Source organism: Ambystoma mexicanum, chromosome 5p, assembly GCF_040938575.1.
Source record: "Ambystoma mexicanum isolate Mex_15411 chromosome 5p, UKY_AmexF1_1, whole genome shotgun sequence".
NCBI classification, from domain to species: Eukaryota; Metazoa; Chordata; class Amphibia; order Caudata; family Ambystomatidae; genus Ambystoma; species Ambystoma mexicanum.
In genome coordinates, this window is record NC_090930.1 from 502,073,849 (window position 1) to 502,088,723 (window position 14,875).

Consider the following 14,875-nt stretch of genomic DNA (forward strand, 5'->3'; position numbering starts at 1 on the left):
ATTCTGTGGTCTGACGAAGACTATATCTTTCAACTCACAGTACCATCTGATACATTACAAGATACTGCATATAACTCATTACGCCCCGGCCAGGCTGAAGGGCATATATCCTGCAGCAGATAGGAAGTGCCCAAGATGCAAGAGTGAAGAGGAAGGCACACTACAGATGCTGTGGGCATGTACTCGTTTGACTGACTACTGGACAGACGTGTGCAGTGCATTGGATGAGATGTCGGACCAGCCTATTGAATGGGATCCAGGTGTGTGTCTGTTGGGAACAGTGCGCAAATTGAACTCCACATGGCGCAAGTTGCTTAATCTTAGTCTATTACTGGCTAAGCGGGTAATTTTGATGCGTTGGAAAAGTAAAGAACTCCCAAGAAGAGTTGACTGGGAAAAAAGATACAGCATGGGCGAATGACAAGTGTATGCCGGTCTGTTACCCGTGCAAAACCGCCCCAGAGACAGATGGGGCAGATACAGGCAATATCTCACCGATATACGCGGAAGAGGAGAAGACTCAGACGGATCGTAAGCATTATTGTAAAGTGTACCCAATATGTAAAATGTAGATTAATGGCTATGACAACACTGTAATGTTGATGATGGAATGATGTTAAACTGTGCAAGTTAAAATAAAAATTGGAGAAAAAAAACAAGAAGAGATACCACAGTTCCTGGTCAGGTTCAAGTTTTGATTTGATTTAATATTTGTAAGGCGCATACCCAGTGAAAAAGGGTCCAAGCAGGAACTGCATCTAGGCACGGATGTTAATTAGAGTCAGTTGTTTGCATCATTATGGTATCATAGAGACTTGTGATAGCTGAGGACAATTACATAAAAGATGGATGTTTAAGGTCTTCCTAAACACATGTAAGGTATCAATCTGTCAAAAGTCATTTGCTAAAGAGTTCCAAGAAGAAGGACCGAAGGAGGAAAAACACCCATCATCTGTGTTGTTGTTTTAGTGAGGGGAGATACCAGTACATTTTGTCCTGATGATCAAAGAGATCAGGTGGGCTGATGACATTGGATTTTTGACACTAGGTATGCTGGGGCCAAACCATGGATGCATTTAAAGACCAGGCATAGAACCTTAAACAAAACTCACCGTTGAATCGAAAGCCAAATTAAGACTTTTCCAATACTGGGAGATGGACGACTTCCTTGGCAGTGCAAATATCAGTCTGATAGCAGCATTGTATGCTACCTGCAGTCTCTGTATTTGAATTGTCTGAACTCCCATAAGAAGTGCATTACAGTAATCTAGTTTCGAATTTGTTATTATACCGACCACTGTTGAACAATCTTTTTCTGCAATAAGAGGCAGCAAAAGCTTTATACATTTCAGTTGATAATATACAGATTTGACTGTCTGATTAAGACACAAATTGCAATACAAACTGGACTGCCAGATGCAGCCACGATTCTTTACTTTATCGGAAAACTTCATGGGTGCGCCAAATAAAAGTGGACATGGGATGGTGTAGGGAAGGCATGGTATCACAAGTATTGACACTGACACAATGGATACAATTTGTAAAAACTTTATTGAAAATGTTGGGGTTGGCGAAACTCCTATTCTGACCTATAATTAAGATGAGAGTAGTCTCGACCATCAAACAATAAACAAAACAGTCCTAGCGGAGCCTGTCAAATCAAAATGGCACATACTAACAAAAACCTAATGCCTGCCCTTTCTCTTGTAAAATAAAAAGTGTAAAAAGGAGTATAATGTATGCAAAAGGAAAAGTCAGTGTTCAAATCATAATGTGGCTAAACCGACTCTCCTCCCCACGTTAGGCCTCACAGGGTAAGGCAATCCTTGTAGGCAGGATGACACACTCTTAAAGTTCCTTTCACTGACTTTCAAAATAATGTTTCAACCAAAGCGTTCACAAAAGGTCCCCCACTGCCAGGTTCAGACCTTTCACGATACAGTTCACACAAAGTTGCAAGGCTGCAATCTTCCCCAAGCTTAATATACTACGGGTCTCCCTCAATTGGGCTACAAACCACTTTCGGATGTGCGTGGCTTTCGTTACAGACCACTGCAGGACCACTTTGACTCACTGTTCACCATTTACTTTCACTCTTCCCGTTTGTTCGCCCTTTAGCTTCAAACAATGCACTTTTCAAGGAGACTTTCAAATGGGCTACTTCCTTTCACCGGACTACTCCGTTACTTAGTATTGCTGATCTTGCAGCTACATTTTACTTTAAAGTTAATTCACGGGTCTGCTTTTCTTCGCGTCTCATCCACACGCGTGCAGCCTTCACTTGTGATATGATGTTGCTACTTCATTTATTTTAACACACACTTGTCTCTCAGGTCGTCAGTCAACTCACTAGCTGTGTGCGCTTCTTTCTTGTTTTGCGTTTTACGATTTCTGAGTCAAGGTTAGTACCACAGGCTTGACCTCACCTCTGCAACTCTGCCATTCACCCGTGAATGTTGCTGGCGTCCTTGAAACACAATGCAATCTTCACTTGTGGGATCCGGCCTTCTGCATGTGTCTTTCACGGTTTGTCGGAGGCAACGTTCTCCAGTAGGGAGGCCTTGGGGTTTTTGGCCCTCTGTTCTCGTACCTTGGTCCGTTGCTCTCTGCCAGTAGGTGTTCCTTCATCCCACAAATTCTGCTCGTTCTCGTGTTCTACCTTGCTCAGAGTGTGTCTTTAGGTGTTGCCTTGTATTCGTGTGAGGAGAGCTAATTGGTATCAGGTGTATGCACTTAGGGTAAAGTGTCTCACTTTTCCTGACTGGATAAACGGGACATTTCCAATATGATGTGAGAGAGTTAGTCTGGTTACTCTCAGTCACCCTCTTCCTCGGCCCAGTGTTTGTGTAACAAGGGGAGGGGGGGGAGTTGGGACTACAGAAAAATCTTAAAAAATAGGATAGGTACATGAACAAAAAAAGGGGGGGAAATACTGCATCTCATCGGCTATCTAACCCCCCACTCCCCAAAGACCCCTCACCCAGGTGATCCTCCCGTATTGGTCGACCCCCAGGGTCTGGATCCAAAGGCGATGGCCGTGCCCCGACCACCTGAGAGAGAGATCCATGGGGACTAGTGAGTGAGACACCCTCTGGTTCCTCACAATGGTTTGTAATAGATTTCCCATTTTGGGCCAAAGACAATAACTTGTTTTCGATGGATTCAATTGGAGTTCATCGTGCAGCATCCAGATTTTACTTTTTTCAGCACACAATAAAATGTGGGTTTCATCCGCATTAGAGTGATAGCATAACCCAAACTCCGAAAAATGTTTAAGATTGGTCGAATATAAATATTGAACAACAACAGGGACAGAGAAGACCCCTGAGGTACCCCGTAGTCCACTACAAGGGAATTGGAGAAACATGGGCCAATTTTGACCTGTGTGCGATTGGTAAGGAATGAGGCAATAAATCACAACTAGAGTCACAGGGCTAGCACATTCTGTCTGAACCCATGCACAGTTTAACACAAAACAGATAGAACATATTTATTAAATTACAACTTCTAAATCTACAGTCACCTGCATCTGACTGAATGACACTACAAAGAATCTCAATATCGCTCAAGTTGATATTGTGTCACTAGTAAGCGCTGGTGTAACGCCTATCTTGGTTAGGGGATAGATAAGAGACGCGCCCTAACCTCTCTCAATACTTTTCTATTGTCTAAAAATAGGAACACTTTTAGGAAGTAAATTCTTTTCTTTTTAATCTTATTGCTTCCATCTAATGTGACTTGTCGTTCCTAAACCACAATTTTTCATAGTGTTAAAACACAATCCAGTTTGTAGATTGATAAATTTGTGTGTGTATCTGTTTTATACTTTACATAAAGGGAACTTGGAAATCAAGATGTCAGCATAAGGAAATATGAGACGCTCTCCCCAAAAAGGAAAATGGAGAATAAGACAAAGAAGAAGATTGTCTTTCTTTTTAAATACCAGTTGTAACTTGATATTTAAAGTCCTGAAGAAAGCTTAGAGGGTTAATGATTCCACTGAAACCGGTTGACAAAAAATAGGTTCAGGTTGATGACCTGACCCCGAAGACATGTCTAACAATTAACAAGCTTGGTGAATTGATATAATTTTATGTAAAGTGTAAAACTGATATACACACAAATGTATCAATCTACAAACTGGATTGTGTTTTAACACTATGAAAAATTGTTGTTTAGAAACGATAAGTCACACTGGATGGAAGAAATAAGATTAAAAAGAAAAGAATCGACTTCCTAAAAGTGTGCACCTATTTTTAGACGATAAAAAAATATTGCGATATAGTAGGGCGAGTCTCTTATATATACCCTAACCCAATAGGCGTTACACCAGCGCTTACTAGGGACAAAACATCAACTTGAGGGATACTGAGATTCTTAGTAGGGACATTCAGTCAGATGCAGGTGACTGTAGATTTAGAAGTTGTAATTTAATAAATATGTACTGTCTGTTTTGTGTTAAACAAGGAATGAGGCAAATCATTGCAAGGCCTCATCGGAAATCTGTGCTACCGATGACAGCCTGGAAAGAAAAATCTCAAAGTCAACTGTGTCGAAGGCTGCCAACAGGTCAAGCATGGGCAACATGCTAATGACCCCCTCGTCGGCCGCTCTCAACAAATCATCCTAGATTGCCACAAGAGCCATACCGGTTCCGTGGCTCGGCCTGAAACATGATTAGTATACGTCCAAGACTTTATGTCCTTCCAAAAAGCTTTGCAGCTGAATGGTTGCAATCTTTTCCAAAATTTTGCCTGGTCATAACAGGCCAGCTATTGGACGATAATTAGAAATACGTTATGAATCAATGTTGGCTTTTTCAGCAGCGGTGTAAAATAGGATTTTTTTTAATCTGATGAACCAAATAAACCCAACTGCTGGTAATATTAATGAAATATAGCTTTTGGTCAACAAAAAAGTCTTTTTTCAGAACATTAGAAATCACAGTTTGTTTCTTTGTCAGGATGACTTCACAGCACATCTACTTCCATGTAAGCAACTTTCATGCTTCAAGTAACTTCTGTAAGAGTTCACCATGAGGGTCTACTCCTCTACCTCATAGTATTCCACCTCAATCGTGCTAGTGAAGTATCAAATCTACTGACACCAAGATACCACCGCAGCTTCAGTACTTTGTAACTTTAAACAGTTTTGTTTCAGATATGACAACATTCACTTTATGGCCCTTCAACACCTTTAAGTAAGTAAGGCACTCTTCCTCTGAGTATTACCTTTTCAGAGGGGAAGTCTCTTTGCCACTCTTGTCTGTCTGCAACAACAATTTACAATTACTTTTAGGATACACTTCCATCTTCTTCCTATTGGTTTTGACAATATATGTTGTGTCAGCTTCCAAAGAATAACTGCAAGCAGCAAGCTTTCCTTTCCCCAGCCTTGCCTTTACCTCTTTGTATTCTACCAGCCAGGAGAATTTACCCAGAAGCTTTGTTGCCAGTCTCTCTTGGCTTCAGGTAATGCTTGCACACTTTTGACTTGGGCAATACTGGCGTTCTGTTATGCTTATGACAATGCTTGCACCATTTCTTGGCTTTGGGAAAGGCTGGTTTCACTCCTAATTGGAGAAACACTGCGTTCACCCTTGGCTTGGGCAATGCTTGCTCTTTACAACTTGTAATGATAATGTTCAGACACTTAGCTGTTATTGTCAGATTGGTTTAATTGCTTTAGTGTAGATTCAGAGGTCACCCTTCTTTATTATGCACACAGAACCATTCCTTTATGTGTTTTTCAACAGGATAAATGCTGAATAAGGAAGTTTCACTGCGTTTCTTTCTTACGCGAGTGAAAGAAATGATCTTTGCTTATACGCGAGTGCTACATTTCAATTGCGCCATTGTTTAGCAATCAACAGTCAGGTTCACATCGCTTTTCTCATACTTGAGGGATTTCATTTGGATACTGTTGCTGGCAGTATTCGCGCAAGGAATTATAACGCTTGGTTAGGCTCACAGTCTGCATTCCTACCTTCATGTGCTGCAGGACTTCTGCAACTTCGAACTTTTATTTGGACCCACAGCCTTCCGTGTTGAAGGTGTCTCCGGTCTGGCAATGTGAATGAGGAACCCTTCTCTCTCTTGAGCCCCACGGCTTCACAGCACCTTCTGGCTACGATATCCGGCATGCTTCCTGCTGCACAATCTCTGCAATCGGGTTCCCATTCGGAAAAGCATCTTTCTTGCACATCTTCAGATGCGCAAACTCTGCACTTCAGAGTTTGGAGTAACAGGACCCTTGCATGATAGGCAGTTGAAAAGGGCTGGTTCAAAGACCTGGCATCCCTTCGGTTCTCCCTCTCAGCCTGGATTGCCAACACTGTGCCCTTTTCTTTCCGCAGTCTGCACCTGAAGGGGCCTTTTAAGCCTCTCATCTTCCCTCAGATGAGAGCTATCAGGTATAATTTCTCGATTACTGCTGCAACATTGCTCTTCAGCCCTCTTCTTTGGCCAGTACTTCTGGGATAATGTGACTTGTAGTCCGCAATGACAAAATTAGGTTTTCTTGTCAATTTTGTAATTTTAAGGATAGATTTATTTCTCTTAACATTATTTAAGGACACGTTATCAGAATTCACTGGTAAAGAGGAAGGCAGTTGATTTAAGTCAACATGTATAGATTTCCTTGTAACTACATCCACATATTGAGTATGTGGTTCAGATACACTATAACGACAATAAGCCATTACACGTTTTGGCAGCTTTTAGGCAGAGTTTGTATGCAGTACCCTTTGGGACCACTACACACAACTATGACTACAGGTGTAAGCAAAACCAACTTTGGTATAAGTCTGTACTACACAGTTTTTGGTAGCGGAGCTGAGCAGCCAGGCTCATCTCAAGAGGGAATGTGAGCTGTAATGTTGTTACACAGAGGTCTACAATCACAGGTGTTCAAATAAACTCTTACACTCAAGGTTTCTTGGTTAAACACATATTCATTTATTCAACAGTCAGTAATAAAATATTCACTAGAAGGAGACAGTTAAATATCACACACAAATATACTTCAGTACTATACTCGTTAAGTTTCTGAGGCATTCAAACTACTTTGAAGGAGGAGCAAAATGGCATTCAGAATACTTTGATGGAGGAGCAAAAAGGAATAGGTTCAGAACATAAAAGGATTACAATTTCTTAGACAGTGACTTTGAGTTCACCAGAAGAGCCAATTCAATTCAATAGGCTAGGCCAAAGTAAATGAGCTAAAGTCTTGGATAGGATAAAAAACGGTTCTGGTAAGTAAACGGTAAAGTCTTTGTAGAAGTTCTCAGAAGAAGTTTGTAACACGAAGAATTATATGATGGGTCACAAGCCGATTAGGCCTGCTAGTTGCGAAAGTTTCAGGCACTTTCACAGCGAGAGGCAAGTACTCTCAGTCTCGTTTCACAGTACCTTTCAAATGAAGAAAAAGATGCCACTAAAGACTTCTGTTCTTGGCAGTTCCTGCAGATCTCGCTGAGCCTTAGTCGTGGGTGCAAGAGGGAGGACGTCAGGGGACTCCTGCACTGCACGGGAAATGGTCGAAAAGCTGGCAACTGGTAAATCTTCAATTCTGGTAGCTGTAGTAAAGCACACAAACTGGTGTCCCTCTCCCTGGTTATTCGGTTTCCTGAAGCACTCTGAGGAAAATACAACCAGCTCTGAGAATGGTGTCCAGGTGGCTTAGTGTCAAGTTGATTGGTCCCACCAACTCAAAGGGAGAAGTCGTCCTTGCAGGGCTTCTCTGTCGAGATGAACTTAGCGATTTGGACCTGCAGCAGGGCTTCACCGGGCAAACCAATGGTCCAGGAGTTGCAGCAGCCGTCCTCTTCAAGCTCGTCTTTGGTTCTTTCATTCCAGTGGTCGACTCTGCCTTCCAAGCCAAGAGACACGCCTTTTATTCAGTTCTCTCCCATTCATTCCAGCCGAGCTGTCACTCACCCAGCAGGGTGGCTGTCCTTGGAAAACTAACCACAAAGAAAATGTATTGTTTTTCGATCTATTCCATTGTATCACTTTACTGTACAACACTCCATTTGCCATACAGACAGAATCATCCATATTAAAATGCATGTAATAAAATGAAAAGAAAAAAAAAAAGAAAAATAGCTGTGTGTGATCAAAAGATATTACAACCTTGTGGGTGGAGGAAGGAGGGATATAAGCAAGACCGATCAATGTTCATTCATTATTTTCTTTTAAAATGTTTGCTAATTTCTATTATCAAATTCAAAATAAAAAGTAGTTTTAAGAATAGAACGTATAAAGAAAGTTGGTCCTATCCATACAAAATGAAAGTAATGTTTAAATGGGTACATATCAGGTCGTTAAGAAAAGACTTCATAGATGGAAATCAGAAAGGTGCTAGTTGCCATAGACTTTCTTTCCTTGCCCCATCAGCAACGTCAATGGCCTTACTCGAACAAGAAAGGTTTTTCAAAAGTTTAAAAATATACATTTAAGATACAAGGTGACAACTCAACCTACTTGAATTTCATGGTGTCTGCATGCCACTGCCAGAAACATATTGTTCCATCAGCACCAGTGGAAGTGAGGTATCTGGTTGTTCCCTTGGATGCGGGGCAAAACTAAATGAAACCAGACAAAACCAAACATGTTTTCTTATTACTCACAATGCTTTACAGCCCTTCATATCAGCGTTCATATACATGTAAATTTGAAACACTTGATGATACATTTTAAATGGGACTTACATTAAGAAAGAAGATTGTCAACATATTCCATGCACGTTTGACAATATATTTAGAAATATTTTTTTAAATTAGCTATTTCAGATAAGCAATTAAAACAATGCATTTGACCAACTGTATTCAGTGGCTTTCAGTTTCCACTTAGAATTATATTCGAGAAAAGGACAATCGCAAAAGAGAAGTTAGAATTTCCTTGTAATGGAGGCCACCCTTACCTGTAAAGGAAGGTTATTTTCCTGCAAATCGTAGTTCACTATTGTGGGCATCTTCATTAAATTCACAAAAGATTAATAAGCCTGGGCTCAATCCCAAAACCATTCCTAAAATATTGATCCATTTCTTTCACAAATTAGAAATCTCTGGGCTCGATGTAAATCAGGTTCAAAATGCTGTGGAGTAGTCAAGAGGTGGGCACAAGCACTGTATAACTGTGACTTTCATTTAAATCAAAAATAAGGTCTACTCTTTCCCCATCGCTAAAGTGTGGCTTGGCCCTAGCTACCAAAAGAAAAGAAGAATAACAGGTGCCTGTCAGTAAGTCTTACACACAACAGTCCTCTGTCGCAAAAGCCTAATCTAACCCAAGTGCTGACCCTACCACTAATATAAAAAAGACAGACAAAGAGGACCAGAACAGGTCTCAGTGAGAGGTCAGCAATGAGAGGCAGACACAAATTTGCAATGTTCTTAATATTCACCATATTTATTGAAATAAATGGGTTTGTAAAAAGGTCTATCTTGCTGTAACCAAATTAGAAAGTCCCTACCTATGAAACTAAAACAAAAATAAGTTGACCTTATGTCCAAATTTGATCTGTCCCTCAGACTGACATGCAAAATCAAAAAGGTACGTCATTTCTATTGTCACTTCAACCAAGTTGTACAAACACCCTAAATACAGTTTCAACACAATCAACCCATGTCTCCAGGTTTTAGTTTCCCTTCCCCTGAACTGTTTCAGGCAAAGGAATTTGAGACACTGTTTCACCAAAGTTCCATTAAGGGTAATGAAAATGTCGCTTTCCCGGGTATTCTCCTTCAGATGATAACATAAATGTTATTATAAAACGGGTTGCAATATATTGAAAGACAGTCTTTTATAGACTTTAGGATGGCCATAGCAAAAATGTTCAAAGACTTGATATAACAAAGTTCTTTTTCAACAAAACATTGGATTTCCTGGTGTACTCCCCTGCCAGGAATAACCTCCTTTTGGCTCACACAGATCCCCTGGTGTACTCTCTTACCAGGTATCTTTTCCCAAAGAAGGCTCAATTGAAAACTCTGGATATCCTGGTTTATTCTCCTGCCAGAAATATCCCCCTTTTGACTCGCACACATCCCCTGGTGTACTCTCCTGCCAGGTATCTCTTTCAAAAAGGTTCCACTACCTGATGCTCTCATCAGGTCTCTGCGCAATATTCACATTTCTCTTAAATATTCTCACAATTGCACCTCTTCAGTGGTGTAATCTTGTTGACTTCAGTTAGCACTTGCGCCAATTTCCCCCATACTGGCATCCCTTATATAAGGGGCTCTTCAAGCTCCTTCCGTCAACCTTTCTGACCAAATCTCTTGGCAATGCTTTTTGGGTTTCCCCCCAACTGACAACTCATGTCAGGAGAATTGTACAAGGTCTGCCTCTTTGTTTCTCCTGTAGTGTCTTTTTGGCTTATGTAATGCTGGTTCCAGGTTTCCCCCAACTGACATCTCTTATCAGAAGAATTACACCATGGTTGTTGCCCTTTTATTCTCTCTGTAAATATTTGGTCGGTATTCAAAACTTTCACTTAATTGTCCATGTACCAATCGGAACACCATGGGGTTACCACTATCAGAGGGCCAACTCACAGTTATCTCCTGGCGTCTCCGACTCATGATTTGTTGTAGCAGCAGAGTTTTGCTCCGGGTAGGACTTGTACAGCTTGTTGTTAGTTAAGATTTTTATCAAAATGGTAATCCTCCAGCATGGGGTCTGGCATGGATTCACATGCTCATGAATATTCCTCGTCGTCAGGCTGGGAATCCTCGGTAAAGAAAAAAATCAGTTTCAGTTTAATTTCTGAACTATCTTTCTCCTAACAATCAATCACTGAGCTCTGGGTCAACTGCCCCCAGCCAATGACTGCCCTCTACCTAAGGCCATCCTCTAGCAGCCATCTTCAGATTTTTACAGCACGTTCCAGTGTTAGAAGTCCTTGTGCTTAGCTCTCGAACTTTTGCTGCGTATTTCGCTTTTTGGAAGAGTTTCACTCTATTTTTCGGTCAATCGAGCCTTGTGCTCCATCGATCATCCTCCTGATTTACGGGGACCCGTTTTTTGGATTCTTTAGTGCTCCTCAAGGGCGGATTTCGTCAAGTTTCTTCGTGGAGGCTTCCAGAAGATAGGCCTACGCCGCGTGGATCATGTCATCGGAGAAGAAGAATTCCTCCTGTCTTTTCTAGCTTTGCGCCGACTACGACTTGTGGAATGTTTTCATGGACAACAAACATTCCCAGTGCATTTACTGCCTGTACTCGAACCACAAGGAGGAAGATTGTGCATTTTGCTGTGAACTCTCGACATGCATGTTAAAGGATCTGTGTAAACGGCTGAATGAGTGGCTGAAGACCAAGGCCTCTGCACTGGGAGGGTCCCAGGAGCATGCTTCTCCCGGATCCGGGAAAGCTGAGCGGGCTTCCAAGTCCTTTGAGGGTGCCCCTCCTGTGGGGCTCCAACAAAAGGCCAAGCACCGCAAGTCCACTACCGCCGGCAGGCTCATCGGCGGCCAGGGCACTTCCTACATCCCCGGCTGCATTGGTATCCAGTCAATGCTCCGGATCGTCATCCAAGAGGAAGTCGGATCACCCAGGAAGGTGACCCCTGAGGCGGCCAAGGAAAAGACCAAGCAGGGTATGGCGTCCGGCCTACCCTTGTCGGAGAAGGCCCCTAAGTATAAGGCCAAGGCGACCACAAAGGCCAAGGGTCCTGGCCTGACCGTGAAGGCCCAGGTACACCAGACGAAGGCAACCCCTTCCATCGAGGTGGTGGTGGCGCCCCTTTAAGGCCGTGGAGGCAGACCTGCAGGGCCCCCTTTCAGAAGGCAAGAGTGTCCCTCCCTGCCAGGAGGGAGTCTTAATTCCAGCCCATTGAGAAGACCCCGGAGAAGAAGATGCCAGTCATCTCCCCGAGACCGTCCCCTCTGGACACAAAGAAAGGGGACAGGGTGAAGACGCTGAAGTCCTGCAGGGCACCGATATCTCCACGGCTGAGGAGGAGGAACTAGTCTACCTCCAGACCATCCAGGAGGTTGGTGGTGATGAGGGAAAAATGTTGGGGTTACGCCCTACGACGAGGGCAACGACAAAGGCGACAAGGATACTGTTGATGAAGGCGACGAAGGGTCTCTGGATGACGAGACCCCCCCCGGCCCTGCGCATTTTCCCAAGCTGCCTGTCTCTGTCCCTACAACGCAGCTGCCACCTAGAGATCTGTTGGTGGACATTCTTCACACCCTACACACTCTCGTCTCTAGAGATACAGATGAGGATGCCGGCAACACTGCCTCCCACTCTCCCAGTGGCACCAGTGCCTGCCACCCCAACGATGACGGGAGAACCACCGGCCAAGAAGAGGAAGAACCCGATACCTCCTTGCTACCCGTCTCCTCCCTCTCCCGCCCCAAACAGGTGAGACGGAGTCAGACACAACGATGATGATGGGCACGGACGACGAGGGCGGAATGGGGACCTCCCGTGGCCTCCACCCAGATCCTCTCCTCCCGACGAGATAGGATAACTTCATGCAATGATATCCAGAGATCGGAGCTCTTCCAGCTCGCGGCGGAGCAGAAGAAGAAGAAGGGCTTCCTATATCAGTGCCACGAGGCGAAGCGGAAGACCATCCTTTCGGTCCCGCTCTTGGACGGCATTTGGGACAAAGGACTGACGCTTATGAAGAACCCTTCTACGGCCCCAGCAAAGTGACCGCCTAGAGAAGAAATACACGGAGCGGCAGCCCCAACCGTCACCGAATTCCGTGGTCTCGGCAGCGGGCAAGAAGTCGTCAAGCTCTTCATCTTCGGCAGCGTCCACCCGTCCTGACTGCGAGGGGAAGAAGTCGTATGCAATGGGACGACGAGTTATCTACTCTGCAGCCACAACCATCAAGGCCGCTGTTAAGAAAGATTTCCATTTCATATGTAATTTTCCCTCCAGTTATGTACCCCCCAACTTTTTGCTTTGTTTAAACACCATAGTCTGACTTTGCCAGAGGAGCACAGCCTTCTGCTGCACCCTTCTGGGCTTTTCGTTCACTTCTTATGGGGAAACTGACATGCCCTTAAAGACGGTCAGAACTGGGAGACTTCGTTTCCCTTAGTACTTGTTGCAACTTTTCTGCAACATGTAACAAGTACACAAGGTACCTTATAAGTACAGTGCACTTGGGTCTAATAGTCCTTTCCAAAGGCCCTAGATACTCTTGAAGGATTTTTTTAGAAGTGCAGCTGTGCCTTGGACAGGGATGGTGGCAGCTTATCTATTCGTATCTTTTTAACCCTTTCCTGCCAGGTAAACCACGTTTACCGCATTTGGCACAAATAGTTGGCCAGGCTCCAAAATGGCCATGCCCCGAGGTGTCCTGTCCTTTGGCCATCTAGCCCCTTCACCTTTCCCCAGGTCGAGTTGACCCGGGTCAGTCCTTATTTGGGCATGCATTCACCCACGAAACACCAAGCTTTCGCGGGCTTCTGCATCACTTGTGCGTGTGCCCCCAGGATGTGGGCTGGACTGTCTAGTTCCAATACACATCCTGGGTGCCAGAGAGTCTGGTGTGCTGCGAATGCCTGGGACCACCGTGGTCCATGATTGGTCCACGTATGGTATGCCTGTATGTGAGCAGATCTCCCATTGGGTCCTCTTCGTTTTGGCACAGAGGAGATTTTGGATAAGAGAAGGCTCCAAACATCCATACCATGTCGATCTCTGGAGTTCTCTCTGAAGGAAGGATAGGATCCAAGTATCCTGAAACTACAAAGCCGAGTCGAGGAACCGCTGGTGACCCGCTGGAAAGTTTGGCACCCTGAGCCCGCTGTCGCCCCGTGGGACCCCTCTGCATCTGGTCGTCCTAGAAGGTCTGCAAAAAGACGCTTCTACCCATTGGAATAGTGGGACCAACTATTCTCGGCACCTTCATCAGAACCTGCAAGTAAGACTTCTCGGAAGTGTCCCTGGGCCAACCAGTGGGCTGACTAGCTTACGCAGGACTTTTGCTCTGTCACCGTTGCCATTTCAAGGAGGCCCTTGAAACCTGGTACCCCGTAAGCTCTGTGTTCACGGAACTCTCACACTGAATTTTGCACACTTGGCGTTCCCAGGTCTGGAGTACAGTGAGTACACGCGGTTAACGTGTTGCCCACCCATGGTGACGGACTTTGCAAGTTCATTGCAGCTGTGGTCCTCTGTAGGGGTGTCACAGTATTAGTTTTATGACGATACAATAACCTTCTTGCCAAATAACGGTATATAATAGTTATCGCGGTATAACAGGTGGAGTGAACTAATCTTAACAAATATTTTCTAAAAAGGTCCGGTTTATCATCACAAACAAAACCAGGCACCAAGGGCCAGAATTGGGCTTTTCAACATACTTTCCACTGAAATGCCACCCCTTGCTTCCACCAAACACACGTGTGAAAGAGGAGGGGGGGAGCCCTTCTGCGACTGGCAAAGCAAACTGAATAGCTCTTCTTAAGTGGTAATTTAGGCTATTAGCTCCCTCACTGGCTACTTGCGAAGATGAACATGTTGCCATCTTGATAACCTGCATGTCACAGATCAATGGAGGCTGATGGTAGTATACGCTTGTGCGCATACAAACACACACACACTCTCTCTTTACGTTACAGCCTTTAATTTACTTGCGGGCCAAAAGGTGATCAGTAATCACGGACATGTTACCCTTTGGTATGGCAGCAGGGAATACCCACAGAGATGAGTGAATTCTGTGGTGTGACTTATTATATGTAAATTCAATGATGGAACCAGAGAAATCCCCCATTGTCATATGTTTAGCAAACATTATCCATTATAAATATATAAACTCCAAAGCCCCCATCCCAAAGTAAACCCTTTTCCTTCTTGGCACTGTATTTATTCTTCCTATTGCTAACATATTGATTTTATGTC

General features: G+C 43.8%; 1 protein-coding gene across 2 annotated transcripts in view; it reads right to left on the bottom strand.

The window, feature by feature from the left end:
• BRWD3 (bromodomain and WD repeat domain containing 3) overlaps nt 1-14,875 on the bottom strand; it is a 1,632,068-nt gene that overhangs the window by 1,395,861 nt on the left and 221,332 nt on the right. For both annotated transcript variants that reach the window (XM_069612911.1, XM_069612910.1), the window contains exon 9: nt 8,484-8,584. In XM_069612911.1, the coding sequence (XP_069469012.1) occupies nt 8,484-8,584 (101 nt within the window). The remainder of the gene's footprint in view (nt 1-8,483; nt 8,585-14,875) is intronic.